The sequence below is a fragment of the Chrysemys picta genome, chromosome 12, assembly GCF_011386835.1.
Source record: "Chrysemys picta bellii isolate R12L10 chromosome 12, ASM1138683v2, whole genome shotgun sequence".
NCBI classification, from domain to species: domain Eukaryota; kingdom Metazoa; phylum Chordata; order Testudines; family Emydidae; genus Chrysemys; species Chrysemys picta.
In genome coordinates, this window is record NC_088802.1 from 2607202 (window position 1) to 2623424 (window position 16223).

General features: G+C 52.8%; 1 protein-coding gene across 2 annotated transcripts in view; it reads right to left on the reverse strand.

The window, feature by feature from the left end:
• The window catches only part of LOC135974899 (uncharacterized), a 16837-nt gene continuing 614 nt past the window's right edge, over nucleotides 1-16223 (reverse strand). Inside the window, exons 2-3 of one of the 2 annotated variants that reach the window (XM_065564085.1) lie at nucleotides 7482-8050; nucleotides 1-974 (exon numbers count right to left, since the gene is read on the reverse strand). In XM_065564085.1, the coding sequence (XP_065420157.1) occupies nucleotides 716-974; nucleotides 7482-7504 (282 nt within the window). In that variant the 5' untranslated portion in view covers nucleotides 7505-8050 and the 3' untranslated portion in view covers nucleotides 1-715. Of the gene's footprint in view, nucleotides 975-7481; nucleotides 8051-10841; nucleotides 15779-16223 lie in introns of those variants that run through there. The other variant, XM_065564084.1, reaches the window with a different exon arrangement.

The following is a 16223-nucleotide window of genomic DNA, read 5'->3' on the forward strand; positions in this document are numbered from 1 at the left end:
TTTGCAGCACACAAGAAGATGTTTTATTGGTCCTACAAGGCCCAGGCAGACAGAGAAGGCACTGGCATAGACTATGAATGATTTACACACATACAGACATCTAGTTTCCTGAGCACTCTCGTGGCAGCATTGTTCCTGTGCCAGGATTCCAGACAGATCAGTTCTTTGACTCCAGTGGACTCGAGACTTTTAACCCAGCACCCTCCCTCCCAACCAAGACCTAACCAGACCCAATCAAGATCCATCCAGGCTGTGACCACCATCAGTTATCAATTGGTCACTGTGAAACACCTCACAATCTTATCCCACCACCCTGGCATGTTGACGGTATACTGGGTGCTTCCATCTTGGAGCTGGAAGATGCAGATGGTGTTTGTCCCTTCCCCGTAGATTAACCGCAGCACCTGTCCATCTCTCCACACCACCATGTTGGCGTGGTCCTGGATGCGCTGGGGTTCTCTGGAGAACCCATTCTTTGCCTGCTCCAAGCAGGACCTCAGCCCTTTGGTCATCTCCCTCCAGCAGATCATCTTGGCCATCACTTTGTCCAGGTTCTCCAGGCTCCGCACCAACATCCCACTGGGCAACTTCTCCACTGCACTGTCAAAGTCAGGGAGGTGCACCCTATAGCAGGGCACCCTCTGGACGTAGGAGACCTCGATGGTGCTCTCGCCCTGGCCTGAGACAAACTCCAGCTGCTGCCCCTCACAGTAGATCACAGCTGGGCGTTCTCCTGCAGGCAGCCGGCCTCCCGGCTGAACGTCAGCAGCGCATGGTCCAGGCACTCCTCCATGGGGTGAGAAAGGCCACGCAGGGTCGCCAACCGATTCTGCACCTTGGTGATGTTCTCCACATTCAGCACCTCTGGGGGGATGGAAATCAAGGCACAGGGATCCATCATCGGTCCCTTGTGCCGGTCCCAGGTGCAGATGGATACTTGGGTCGATGGAGGCTTGGTAACAAATTTACTGGCTCTGAAAGGGGGAGAGGAAACAGGTCTTGGGGTCTGAGATCTCCCTTTGAGGCACAGGGGAGATGAGTGTGTGGATGACTCAGCTTCATTGGGAGAATGGAGGCAGTGGAAAATGGAAAGTTGGATCTGACTTCACCTGGAGTTCCACTGGAGCAATTCCACTGGCTTCTGGATTTACACGAGAGTCACTGAGATCTGAATCTGGCCCTGATCTCCATTCCTAGGGCACCTGGGTTCTCTCCCTGGCTCTGGGAGGGGAATCGTGTCTGGTGGGTTAGTTAGAGCATGGTTAGAGCAGGGGGTCTGGGAGCCAGGACTCCTGGGTTTTCTCCCCAGCTCTGGGAGGTGAGTGGGAGCTGGTAGTTAGAGCAGGAGGGAGCTGGGAGCCAGGACTCCTCGGTTCTGTTAGGATTTGGCTACATCTGAAGCCCAATTTGGATCAAGGCCGGGTGCAAATCTAAAGGGCAGTTGCTCTTCCTGACTCCGTCTAGGCACGCTCTCACTGCAGACTCACTCCACATTTCAGCAGGCCCTTTTCTCCTTCCCTTCTCAGATGGGAGACGGGGAAACAGTACTGGATTTACAATGGCTCTATTGGGGCCGGACCCATGGTCGAAAGGGGCCCCGACCCACTCTGCTGAGCCTGCTGCCGACCTGGGGTTCTGTTCACTCAGCCAGCAGTGAGCCGGTTCCTGCCAGCCGGGGTCCCAGCCGCCAGCCCTGCTCAGCCTGCTGGGGTCCCAGCCAGCTCCACTCAGCCTCCTGCTGGCTTGAGTGAATGGTCTGGGGTTCCGTTCACGGGCCTGGGGTTCCATTCACCCAGGCCAGCGGGAGGCTGAGCGGAGCTGGCAGCTGGGACCCCGGCTGGCAGCGGGCTAAGGTCCCAGCCGCTGGCCCTGCTCAGCTCGCTGCCGGTCTGGGATTCTGGCTGCCAGCCCCTTGCCAGGCGGGAACCCGGCCACAGGCCCCACTCAGCCTCCTGCTGGCCTGGGGTTCCGTTCACCCAGGCTGCCAGGAGGCTGAGAGGATCCGGTGGCCAGGACCCCGCTGGCAGTGGGCTGAGCGGGGCTGGCGGCTGGGACCCCGGCTGGCAGCGGGCTGAGTGGGGAATGGGCCTGTCACAACCACATGGGGGCCCACAGATATGTTTGGCACAGGGCCCACAAAAGATTAATTCGGCCCTGGTGCTGCCAGGGGCTCTGCATGCTGCCCCGACTGCAGGCTCTACCTCTGCCACTTCCATTGGCTGCAGTTCCTGGCCAATGGCAGTGGTGGGGGTGGTGCTTGGGGCAGGGGTAGCATGCGGAGCCTCCTGATTATCCCTAGGTGTAGGAGCCGGAGGGAGGGGGGACATGCCAGCTGCTTCCCAGGATCTGCGCGGCGTGGTGGCTAGCAGGGAGCCTGCCAGTCCCACTGTGCGGCACCGCCAATTGGACGGTCAACGGCCCGGTTGGTGGTGCTGCCCGGAGCCGGCAGTATCCCTTTTTGACCGGGTGTTCCAGTCAAAAACCAGACACCTGGTCACCCTATTCAGTGAGTATTGTCAGGAAAATATATATACACAAGGCTTGATTTTCTAACAGAGTGAAAGTAAGTAAAAAAGCTTTTTGGCTTTCTTTCTTCATCAGAGAAGCAAACAGAGGTACATAGCCACTTTTTCTGCTTTGTAGGTCACCTTTAAAAATGCAGAGTTCACAGAGCTATGGTGAAGACAAGCAGGATTTGTCCGAAAGTATAGAGAGTTATAAAATTACATCTCTACCACTATTTACTGTAATTCTGATCAGAAATGAAATGCTGTTGGGAAGAGTAAAGTGCAACCGCTGGATTCTGACACTTGTTCCTTGTTGGATCTAACTGGTAATGCCCTTTCCCATCATCACTGTCCAGTGTCCGTATTACTAGAGGCAAAGCAGGCCAGAGTTCAATGTGCTGGATCCCGAACAAACATCCAGTAAGTGACGGTCCCTGCTCCAGAGAGGGAAAAGAAATGTGCTTCTTTGAAATGGATGCAGGCAGGAGATTCTTTTAAATACTGCACCACAACGATGTCTGAAACTGCTTATCGCTGTGGGAGAGGATGGCAGTCGCTATGAATCAAGTCCTGCTCTGCTGCCCTCCACCCTTCTGACTCCACTTTGAGTCACTGCCTGTTCCAGCCCAGCTGCACTCCAGCCCCCAGCTCTAACTTCCAGTGCAGGCCGCACTCTAGGCCCCACGCTCCAGCCCCCGCCGATCCCTCCAGGCCCCACTCTGGCCCTGCTGCACTCGAGCAAAGTGGGGCAGGGCTATTCTCCCAGTGCCCAGCGTTAGCTTGCTCTGAGGTCCCTGCCCCAGGAGCACAGGCAGCATCAACCCAGCCTGGTTCCAAAGCGTGTTACCCCTGATTATCGCGGGAGCCCTTTGCCTTGTAACGTCTGTCCAACTCCAAGGGATGATCCCCAAAGGAAAGACACCAGCTCCTGGCTCCTTCTCTTTAAGACACTGGGTAGTGCTTGTCTACACTAGCACAGCGGTTTAGCCAATCTGTTGGATAAGTCGATCAGAGGGAGTAAGTGACTTAAGCAGCAGTGTAGACCAGGCCTAGACTGTATCCCTGCCCCCAGGATGGATTACTCAGCAGCTCCTAATAACCACATGCCCTGGGGCAGACTGCAGTTCAGTGCCACTCATCATAGGCAAGGGGGGTTGGGATTTAAAGGGGCTGCCTACCCGTGGGCTGCCCTCTGCCACCCCCAGTACCTATGTGGCCTTCCACTAGGCCGCAGCCTGGGGGGTTTCCAGGCCGGAGCTCCCCCGGCCTTCCCCCAGCCCTGCTCCTCTGCAGGTACCTGTGTAAGGGGACTGTTGCCCCCTTAGTAACTTGCAGTGGGGGTGTTTTGGTTGGCTGCTCCCAGCACAATGGGGAGAGGCCAATGCTTCAGGTCAGCCTGATTGACAGGGCGGGCAGCTAATCAGGGAGTCAGAAGGCTGTGGGGGGGTCCCGTCCTCCTTCCTGTGAGCTGGAATGGCCTGAGTCAGACAGAGTGGGGCAGAGCTAAGGAGAGAGCAGGGGCCCGAGCTGAGCTGCTGGGAGCAGAGCTGCAGCCCCAAAGCCAGAGGGGCCAGACAAGCAGCCCAGGGGCTGAAGGCAGAGCAGCAGCAGCAGCCGGGCTGAGGCCGAGTGGGGCTGGAGGTGGGGCTGGAGCTGGAGCCGGAGCCGGGGCTGGAGCTGGGGCTGGAGCTGGGGCTGGGGCTGGAGCTGGGGCTGGGGCTGGAGCCGTCCGGAGCTGGGTGCAGGGAGCAGCTGGGGAGAGCGAGGGGGACCCTGGGCAGTGGGCCCAGCGCAGGGAGACGCCTCAGCCAAGAGGCCCTGCAGGCCAGACTTGGAGGGGGATCATAACCCCGACCGGGCGGGGGCGACGCTGGGAAGAAGGGTCCTGCCCCCCAGAGCCTGAGAGCGTGTGGCCACTGCCGAGCACGTGTCCGACCTGCAGCGTCTCTGCAGCACGGCCAGGGCCTGAGAAGGAGCCTGGGACCGACAAGGAACAGCCTGTGACCTGCCCTGACGTACCAAAGACACTGGTTGTGATGTTCCCGGCCACAGAGCGCGGTGATGTGTTTCCTTTAACCTTTCCCACTTTTCCTTATTCTTTTTAAATTAACTGTTAAATAAACAACTTGTATTTGCTTTAAATTGTATGAAATGATCAGTGGGTCAGGGAGGTGCCCAGTGCAGAGAGAGCACCCCGGAGTGGGGACACCCTAGCCCCTGTCCTGGGTGACCAAAGCAGGGTTGGGGGTCGAGCCCCCCAGGAATCCTGGGCCCAGCCTTGTCGGGGTTTACGAGGACTCTGCCAGACAGGAGAGTGGAAGGGGAGTCCTGAAGGGCAGGGAGGCCTCTGGGTAAAGGAAGTGGGAGCGAGGACTCACATCCTTTCGCTAGCCCACTTCACCGGGATAGTGCAGAAGCCAGGAAAGTTCCCCACAATAGTGGGACCATTCCCCCACTTACACTTGGTACACTCCCAGCAGCCAGGTCCCACCCTCTCAACAAGCTAGAGAGAGAGCTCTTTCAGCACTTGGCTTCCCTGGCTTTTATAGGGCCAGCTGGGTCCAACCTAACCCTCCCCCACTGCAACTTGAGACCATTACTCCTTGTTCTGTCATCTGCCACCACTGAGAACAGCCGAGCTCCATCCTCTTTGGAATCCCCCTTCAGGTAGTTGAAAGCAGGTATCAAATCCCCCCCTCATTCTTCTCTTCTGGAGACTAAACAATCCCAGTTCCCTCAGCCTCTCCTCATAAATCATGTGCTCCAGCACCCTAATCTTTTTTGTTGCCCTCTGCTGGACTCTTTCCAATTTTTCCACATCCTTCTTCTAGTGTGGGGCCCAAAACTGGACACGGTACTCCAGATGAGGCCTCACCAATGCAGAATAGAGGAGAATGATCACGTCCCTCGATCTGCTGGCAACGTTCCTACTTATACAGCCCAAAATGCCGTTAGCCTTCTTGGCAACAAGGGCACACTGTTGACTCATATCCAGTTTCTCGTCCACTGTAACCCCTAGGTCCTTTTCTGCAGAACTGCTGCCTAGTCACTCGGTCCCTGGTCTGTAGCAGTGCATGGGATTCTTCCGTCCTAAGTGCAGGACACTTGTCCTTGTTGAACCTCATCAGATTTCTTTTGGCCCAATCCTCTAATTTGTCTAGGTCCCTCTGTATCTTGTCCCTACCCTCCAGTGTATCTACCACTCCGCCCAGTTTAGTGTTGACAGGAAGGTGTGAGTAACAGTAGGGGGAAATTAGTATGGGGAAATTAGGTTTTGTAATTCTCATGTTTGAGATATCAAGGAGGAAGTCAGTTGTTTGTTCACTCTGAAATAACTCCCAAGTCCCAACCTCTTTTTGGTGGTTGATGTTCGGGTGCAATGCAAGCCTTCTCCAACAACTCACTGGAAACAGAGGGGGAGGGGAGGGGGAGTCCCCAAAGCACAAAGGGCAAGGACATAAGCCAGGAGCTAGCAGTACTAAGCATTAGCACTTTCTTAGCATTATCAACTTCTGCAGAAATGTAGCTAAACTGGAAAAGAAATGGGTTTGTGCCAATGATGAATAAAGAGAGCCTGAAAGTTTTGTTTTGAATGCTCCATGTCCTTTTCACATTCAAGATTCAAATCTTGTCTGCCCTAAAGGATTCTGAACCACTGAAGAATTGGCGTGATTATAACAGCTTGATAATAAGAAATGAGAGCTGATTAATTGAGAGGGGAATTCTGTTTAGAACTCCCCGGGAGGACGGCACGAGGTTTTTGTACTGCCTCAATTGTATCATTTTAGGAGCCAATACAGTTAAAGTAGAAACCCCTAATGGAGAGTGAGTTATACCGGTATAAAGGTGTCTATAGTGGTACAAGCACCTTTATACCAGTACAACTGCTTCCACGATAGGGAGTTGTACCACATTGCTGTAGAGATCAGCAATTTGGTTGGTCTTTGGTAAGCCTGGTTTTGTTTGCATCTACTAAAACCCATTTAACTCAAATGCCTATGAACAATTTTGGAGGAAAGTTTTGTATTGTAAAGGTTCAATACACTTGAACCTTTAATTAAGGATTGAGAAAACGCAGGATACACATTTTCAAAGTGGCCGACAAGTCCCTCAGCAAAACCAAAGATGATCAAACTTCATATTCCTGATATTTTTAAAGTTAAAAACAAACAAAAACAACCAACCTCTCCCACCCCAAGCTGAAAAATAAAAAGATTTTTAAAAAATAAAAATCCTTCTTTATCCATGATAAAGATGGAAAAAAGCTAACCACCTCAGGCCTTTTTTTCTTTTACATATAATAGAATCATAGATATGTAAGGCTGGAGGTGTCCTCAAGAGGTCCTCGTCGAGCCACGGAGGCAGGACCAGTAAACCTGTTCTTAAACACCGTCAGTGGCTGAGATTCCACAACATCCCTTGGCAATTTGTTCCAATGCTTAACTAGCCTTATGGGTAGAAAAATTTTGCTAATGTCGAACCTGAATCTCCCTTGCTGCAAACTCAGTCCAGTGGCCATGGAAAACAATTGCTGACCATGCTCTTCATTGTAACAACCTTTGACATATTTGAAGACTGTTATCGGGTCCCCCCTCAGCCTTCTCTTCTCTAGACTTTACATGCCCGGTTCTTTCAACCTTATGTGTTCTAAATCTCTTCTTTTTGTGGCTTTCCTCTAAACTTTCTCCTTTTTGTTCACATTTTTGAAAGTGTAGCGCCCAGAATGGGACACAGTACTCCAGATGAGGCCTCACCCGTGCAGAGTGGAACAGAACAACTACCTCCCGTGTGTGACATACAACACTCCTGTTGATACACGTGTGGGACTGTACCATGTTTATTGTACCTTCTGCTTTTCTACTTGTCATTGTGGGAAGCTAGTTTCATTACGTTGCTGGTTTTCTGGTTCTCAGATGGCTACTCTGATTGTTCGAGCATGTCTGGGCTGGGATGCCTCCCAAATGCAAAAATTACCTGGTAATCCACAGCAGCCTCATCGAGAGGAACCACGGCGTGGTCTTTGTGACTGCGGGACTCTCTGCACACCACACAGATGGGGGTTTGATCCACTTCACAGAAGAGTTTCAAAAGCTCCTCGTGTTTTTCACGTTTTCTTCCCTCTTAGGTCTGGGAATTTTTGGTTATTTCAACTACATTCTTCAGTTCCCGGTTGGGCTGGAATTCCCCTTCCCGGAACGGTTCTCTGTACTGAGGGCAGGGATACCGGGGGGAGGTTTTGGACTCCTTGCAGTACTGAGTGATGCAGGATCAGTAGAAATTGTGCCCACACTTGAGAATCACCAGATCGTTACAATCATCCCGGCAAATTGAACAAATAACAGCCTCTTGGAGATCTTTTTCCTGTCTTTTCGAGGCCATGGCACCTACTAGAAAGAGGAAAATTAGTTGAACTTTCACTTTGCTCAGAAATGTGTTTATCCCCGATAGAAGCTGGCCTCCGCCCTTCCTGCAGCCTACTGCAGCTGCCTGCTTCCTGCCTCCTTGCTGATCTGTTGTGAACGTGTTCGCTGGAGCCTGGGATCCTTCAGTTCCGGAAAGGAGAAAATATAAGGAGATAGGAGAGAGAGATATAAAATAATGAATATATTGAACTCCTACATCTGTACAGATTAAACTTTAAACAAATATTTCCCCGTGCTGTCATAAAGAGAATTAAGTCAGTCAAGTCACTGAAGAGATAAAAGCATTTCTAAATAAAAGAGCTGATCATAAAATCCCACATTCCATGCCCACAAAAACTTTATAGAGGCCAACAGTATTGGCAGAATGATGGCAAAAAGTATTCCATTACACTTTCCTTCAGCCATCATAGTTAGAAATTTCAAAACAGGATCTGATGTGAATTAGAAATAGATCAGCGTCGCAATGTTAGTTTGATTGGGACTGGGACTTTGCCAAAGTTCTGGTGTTCTCGATCTAATCAGCTCCATTCTAATACAAATAACAGGTGTATTTTTATTATTACTGTATGTTGCAACTTGTAAAAACTTCCTACGAGTTATCTAAACAATTAAATTAAAAACCCAGAACTACAGAGTGCCATGTTAAATCCACTTTTTAATTTATTTGAAACATTCAACTACATTCAGTATTGCTAATGCCATGCATTCAAAAATCATGAATAAGCCCTAAAAAAAAGGAGAGATTAAAAAAGAATACATTTTTTTATTTACTTTGTGGTTACTGAGCCATTAGATAACACTTGTGTCATGTTTTCAGCAGAGGTGGCTGAAACAGAATTTCTGTTCCAGGGGAAGTTCTGACATTTCAAAATTTATTTTGATTCTGAATCAGAATTAAAAAAATTGAAATTTCCCATTAAATGAAAATGTAGGAAAAAATCATTTTGGGTCAATCAACACATTTCATTTTGATGAAACCAAAATGTTTCATTCTGCTTTTGATTTAAAAAGTAAGATAAAATTTCAAAACAAAAAGATGTTTTGAAACAAAAATGTGAACCAAGCCATTCTGAAATCTCAAAAGGAACATTTCAACATTTTTGACCTGAAACTTAAAAAAGAGTCCTACAAAAAGTGGAAAGTAGGTCAAATTGTGAAGGATGAATATAAAAAACCAACACACGCATGTAAGGATAAAATTAGGAAGGCTAAGGGCATGTCTACACTTGCAGATGTAGAGCGCCTTGAGTTAAACCAGCCTTCGGAGAGCGCAGTAGGGAAAGCGCTGCGGTCTGTCCACACTGACAGCTGCAAGCACACTGTCGTGGCCACCTTTCCGGCAATTGCAGCAGCATTGGGAATGGAGCATTATGGACAGCTATCCCACAGAGCACCTCTTCCCATTCTGGTGCCGTGGCTTGTGGGATGGGGGTGCAGGGCATTCTGGGTCCTGTCCCAATGCCCCATGATGCATCGGTTCGCATCCCAATAATTTCAGTGCTTCCATCCACATTTGGCGCCATCTTTCAACATTTTTTATACTGCACGCTCTGTCTTCCCTTTTGATCTGTGGGAACGGATCCTGAACTGCTGAGGCGTATGCTGACGAGTCTCGCCAGCACGTCACGTTTGGCAGTCGAGTTACTCCTTAAGATCCAAACTGACAGTGAGGAGTCCGACAAGGATATCGACTCGAATAACGTATATGACACGAGATTGCTTGTGGCATTTACGCACATGCTCACCACCGTGGAACGCCGCTTTTGGGCTCGGGAAACGAGCACCGAGTGGTGGGATCACATCATCATGTGAGTCTGGGATGATTAGCAGTGGCTGCAGAACTTTTGGATGAGAAAAGCCACTTTCATGGGACTGTGTGATGAGCTCACCCCCACCCTGCAGCACAAGGACGTGAGATTGAGAGCTGCCCTGACGGTGGAGAAGCAGGTGGCTATTGCAATCTGGAAGCTGGCAACTCCAGACAGCCACCAATTGGTCACTAACTAGTTTGGAGTGGGAAAATCCAATTGTTGGAATCGCGTTGATGCAAGTTTGCAGGGCTATTAATTGCATCCTGCTCAGGAGAACCATGACTCTGCGTAACATGCATGACTTTGTGGCTGGCTTTGCACAAATGGGGTTCCCTAACTGCAGAGGGGCGATAGATGGGACGCATATTCCTATTCTGGCACCAGCCCACCTAGTCTCCGAGTAGTTAATCAGAAGGGGTATTTCTCTATGGGTCTCCAGGCGCTTGTGGATCACCGTGGGCATTTCATTGACATTAACGCAGGCTGGCCCAGAAAGGTGCACGACAAACGTATCTTTTGGAACACTGGCCTGTTCAGGAAGCTGCAAGCCGGGACTCTATTCCCAGACCGGAAGATCACCGTAGGGGAAGTCGAAATGCCCATTGTGATCCTTGGAGACCCCGCTTACCCTTTAATGCCGTGGCTCATGAAACCCTACACAGGGAGCCTTGACAGCAGCAAGGAACGGTTCAACTACAGGCTGAGCCGGTGCAGAATGACTGTGGAGTGTGCTTTTGGCCGTTTAAAGGGCCGCTGGCCCTCTCTGTATGGGAGAGTTGGACCTGGCCAATGACAACATCCCCGTGGTTATATCTGCATGCTGTACCCTCCATAACATTTGTGAAGGGAAGGGGGAAAGATTCACTCAGGCATGGACCACGGAGATTCCACACCTGCAGGCTGTATTTGAACAGCCAGAGAGCAGGGCTATTAGAAGGGCCCAGTGCAGGGCTGCAAGTATTAGGGATGCCTTGAGGGAGCAATTTGAGGCTGAAAGCCACAAGTGATGTTTGGTGCACTGCATGGGAGTGTCACGGAGTATCGGGGGACTCAGGGCCCTGCACCCCCGGCTTCCTGCGATTCACCATGACTCTCAGCCAGCCAGTAAAGCAGAAGGTTTATTTGGATGACAGGAATACAGTCCAAGACAGGTCTTGCAGGCACAGACAACAGGACCCCCTCAGTTAGGTCCAGCTTGGGGTCCCAGGGCATCCCAGCCCACCCCCCTTTGGGGGGTCAGAGCCATCTCTGCCTCCCAGCCATCTCTCCAGCTCGCTTCCCGCACTCTGCCTTCAGCCACCCCTCCCACAGCCTTTGTTCAGTTTCCCGGGCTAAGGAGTCACCTGGCCTTCAACCCCTTCCTGGGTTCTCATGTTACACACTCAGGTATGCGCCCTCGGGCAGACTCCCATTCTCCAATGCAGACTATCCCAGCCACACTCCCCTGTCAGCATTCACAGACCACAGTGAGAACAGGCCCAGTTCGTCACATCTCCCCCCTTCGAGACCGAACTGAGCAGGGTCACTTTAGCCAGTGACCCGGGGAAGTTCGAACCTACCCCCGTTCCCATGGATGCCCCCGCATCCCTCCCATTCCTTGGTGAGAATTACACCAGGCCCCTCCAGTTTCACGCCCCCCCTTAGGTTGGGGGTGCTTGATGGCACTCGCAGTTCGCATGTGGGAAGGTTTATGCGGCCTGTGCCCTTTCCCCACCCCCATCCCTCTGGGGCTCCAACTGGGCTGTGGTCTTCTCCCAGCGCTCCAGTCTGGAGGTCTGTGCTTTGGGCTCTCTTGGTTTAGAGCCGCCCTTTTAACCTTGGCCACCCTCCGGAAAGGATCCTTTATGCTGGGCAAGGGTCCTAAAGCTGTTTTCCCCTTGTCCCAGGCCTTCCTCCCCCTCTGACAGGGGTTACAGGATCGGCAGTACTGTCGGACAGTAACAAAGACCCCAGGCCAGTAAAAGCTCCGTAGCAGCCTCTGCTGGGTACGCCAGGTTCCCTGGTGCCCTGAGAGGGGAATGTCATGGGCCCGGTACAGCAGCTGGCGGCGATACTTCTGGGGTACCACCAGCTGCCTCCTGATCCCCCCCGACTCCATTTTCCCTGGGGGAGCCCATTCTCGGTACAGGAACCCCTTCTCCCACAGGAACCTTTTCCGGCCACCTCGTCCCATGGTCTGTACCGCATTAAGGTCGGCCAGGTCCCTTATCTTCCACAAGGAGGGGTCTCTCTGTAACTCGGCCTGGAACTCAGCAGCTGGGACAGGGATGGCCACCTGCTCTTCCTCGCCCGCTGGGTCTGAAGCTGCAGCCTCCCTGAGCCGTGTCCCTGGGCGTTCCCTCCCCACCAGGTTAGGGTCCTGCGCCTCAGGCAAGGCACCCTCCCCAAGGCCAGGGCGCAGTGCCCCTCGCCGGCTCTGACTGCGGGTCACAACCAGTGCCCTTTGGGGGTTGCTTGGCCAGTTCTCCAGGTCCCCCCCCATCAACACCTCAGTGGGCAAATACGGGTGTACCCCCACATCCTTGGGGCCCTCCTTGGCCCCCCACTTCAGGTGTACCCTTGCCACGCGCACTTTGACTGGTGTTTCGCCCACCCCCGTCAGGGTCAGGTAGGTGTTGGGCACCACCTGATCTGGGGCCACCACCTCGGGCCGGGCCAGCGTCACCTCTGCGCCCGTATCCCAGTATCCATTGACCTTCCTCCCATCCACCTCCAGGGGAACAAGGTACTCTCTCCGGAGGGACACCCCCGCGCCTACCATATAAACCAAAAACCCTGAGTCTGGAGCATCCAGCCCCCTAGAGGAGCTGGCCTGGAGCTCTCCTCCCTCCTTAGCAGGTGGTACTCTGCCAGCCCCCCTTCCCTGGGAATGCTGCCTTTCGCCGGGCTGGGTCTCTACCCAGTCAACCCTCTGTGGGTTCGGTCTGCTCAGTCTGTCCCTGAGCCTAGGGCACTGGGCCCGTATGTGGCCCTTTTGGCCACAGTGGTAGCAGCCCATGTCCCATGGGTCCCCTTGAGTAGGTCGGATGGTCCTGATGCCGGATGCTCCCCTCTGATGGGTTTTTTCTGTATTTTCCCACGGGGAGGTCCCATGGTGACTCTCTCTCTGCGTTGTGGTGGGACTGTTCCTTTGGGACTCCTCCCTTTTATCTCCTGACCGGCTCTTTACAAACTCATCGGCCAGCCGGCCTGCCTGTCGCGGGTTCTCTGGCTTTCTGTCCACCAACCACAGCCTCAGGTCGGATGGGCACCGCTCATACAGTTGCTCCAGTACCAGCAGTTTGACCAGGTCCTCCTTCGTCTGGGCCCCATCAGCCCACTTGCTGGCGTATCCTTCCATGCGGACGGCTAGTTGCAGATATGAGATCTCAGGTGTTTTATCCTGACTCCGGAACCTTTCCCGGTACATCTCAGGGGTCAGCCCAAACTCACGTAGCAGGGCCTTTTTGAATAGTTCGTAGTCCCCTTTCTCTGCCTCTTCCAGTTGGCGGTACAATGCCACGGCTTTGGGGTCCAGTAAGGGGGTAAGGACCCGGAGTCTGTCCGCGGGATCAACCCGGTGCAGCTCGCAGGCCGTCTCAAAGGCCTCCAGGAAGTCATCCATGTCCTCCCCCTCCTTGCGTGGGGCCAGGATGCACTTATCAAAGCTCCGTGCAGTCCTGGGTCCCCCCTCACTCACCGCAGCCGGGGGTTCGCTGCCCTTCAATCTCGCCAGTTCCAGTTCATGCTGACGCTGTTTCTCATTCTCCTGTCTCTGTCTCTCTTTCTCCTCCCGTTCCTGCTGTCTCTGTTGTTCACGATCCTCCAGCTCTCTCAGTTTTAGCTCTTTCTCCCATTCCAGCCAATGCCGCTCCACGGATGCCGAACGTCGCCGGGAGGATCCTCTGCTGGCCGGCGAGCTTCGCCGGGAGGGTCCCTTGCTGGCCGGGGGGGTCACGGCGCCTTCGGTATTTGCTGAGCTCCTCCCCACCCTTCCCCTAGGCATAGGAAGGAGGGGTCTCGGGAAGCCCTCAGCAGCCGGCTGACCACTCCCAGCTGGGACAGACACTGGTGCCTGCGCTGCATTTGCCCGGCTGCTTCCCTGAGGCACAGGGATCAGTTCATTCGCGCGATCTTCCGCCTCCAGCCGGGCAATGAGCTGTTCTTTGGTGAGCCTCCCAATGCACAGCCCCCTCTGCTTGCACAGCTCCACCAGGTCGCTCTTAAGCCGCTTGGCATACATCTTCCTGCTGGCCACTCACCGGCCTGTGTGCTCACAGCTCCCCACAGTTCCCAGGGGGCCCCCTAGTGTGCCAGCCCTTCTCGAGGTCACCACCTCTCTGCCAGGGTCGAGCTGCAGACTCCTCCGCCCCTGGGACCACTCGCTGCGATCCCCCCGGGGGACCCTGTTACTGCAAAAGTCCTTCTCGCTGGTCACACACTCCCAGGGGTAATAACCGTCTCTCTCTCACTCTCCAGCACGCCTGGTCCCCGTCAATCCCCCTTCGTTTTACTGCTCCCCAGTCACTTACTGCAGGAAGCGCCGTCCATGGGGTGCAGTAGATCCCACCGCTGCCACCAGTTGTCACGGAGTATCGGGGGACTCAGGGCCCTGCACCCCCGGCTTCCTGCGATTCACCATGACTCTCAGCCAGCCAGTAAAGCAGAAGGTTTATTTGGATGACAGGAATACAGTCCAAGACAGGTCTTGCAGGCACAGACAACAGGGCCCCCCTCAGTTAGGTCCAGCTTGGGGTCCCAGGGCATCCCAGCCCACCCCCCTTTGGGGGGTCAGAGCCATCTCTGCCTCCCAGCCATCTCTCCAGCTCGCTTCCCGCACTCTGCCTTCAGCGACCCCTCCCACAGCCTTTGTTCAGTTTCCCAGGCTAAGGAGTCACCTGGCCTTCAACCCCTTCCTGGGTTCTCATGTTACACACTCAGGTATGTTCCCTCGGGCAGACTCCCATCCCGCAATGCAGACTATCCCAGCCACACTCCCCTGTCAGCATTCACAGACCACAGTGAGAACAGGCCCAGTTCGTCACAGGGAGTGAAGTGCAGTGGTTCCAATGTGAGTAGGAATCTGTGTTTGCTACACTGACTTGCAGTGCCTGTTGCTTTCCTGGGCTAAGGTATCTTTTACTTTATGCAATAATAAAGAATGTTTTCAAAGCCAAAAAATCCATTTATTGAAAAGAAAATTCATTTATTGAAAAGAAACACAACTGCTTGGGAAACAGAAAGGGTAAGGGGGTGGGGAACGGCACAATCACAGAGTTGCGTATGTCCTGTTATCACACTCAGCCTCCCTGTCTGGAGTGATGTGCAATGAGTGCTGCACTTCAGGCTGGCTGTACTGCATGGTGATGGGGGTTGAGTGCCGTGGGTGAGGGTCGTAGTTTTCAGAGCTGAGTGGTGAAGCTACAGGTGGTGGAGGCAGCTGGTGGCGATAAGAACCAGGATGTTGGGGAAAGTGGGTGGAGGTGACATGGGGGCACAAGGGAAAGAGTTGTGGGACAAGGGCTGCAGGGGGCGCGGTAGTGCTCCGTCTGCATGAGCGCCTCGATCGAGTCCGCTTGGTGCTCCATGATGCTTATCAGCCGATCCGTGCTTTCTAACTCACGACACGTCCACACTGGCAAGGCACGTGGAGCGCTCTGACTCCGCGGATAGAGTGCTCCCGGTACTCCACCTCAGCGAGTGGAATAACATTTGATGTGCCCCCGCTGGAGCACTGCGGAGCCAGTGTGTACACCCTGGTCTGTTAATGCGCTCTGATCGGCCTCCAGAAGTGTCCCACAATGCCTGTTCTAGCCACTCTGGTCATCACTTTGAACTCTACAGCCCTGCCATCAGGTGACCAACCATCAGACCCATCCTTTAAATTCTCTGGGAATTTTGAAAATCCCCTTCCTGTTTGCTCAGCCAGGCATGGAGTGTTCTCAGTGCATCTTTCCAGGTGACCATGCCTCCATGGGCCAGGAGATCCCCAGTATGGAGCAATGGCGAGGAGTTGGACCTCATCAGTGTTTGCGGGGAGGAAGCTGTCCAGTCCCAGCTGAATGTAGTTGAATGTTTCAAAGAAATTAAAAAGCGGATTTAACATGGCACTCTGTAGTTCTGGATTTTTAATTTAATTGTTTAGATAACTCGTAGGAAGTTTTTACAAGTTGCAACATACAGTAATAATAAAATTACATCTGTTATTTGTATTAGAATGGAGCTGATTAGATCGAGAACTCCAGAACTTTGGCACAGTTCCAGTCCCAATCAAACGAACATTGCAACTCTGATCTATTTCTAATTCACATCAGATCCTGTTTTGAAATTTTAAAAAATTATTTCTAACTATGATGGCTGAAGGAAAGTATAATGGCATATTTTTGCCATAATTCTGCCAATACTGTTGGCCTCTATAAAGATTTTGTGGGCATGGAATGAGGGATTTTATGACCGGCTCTTTTATTTAGAAAATGCTTGTATCTCTTCAACAAGGAGTCCGG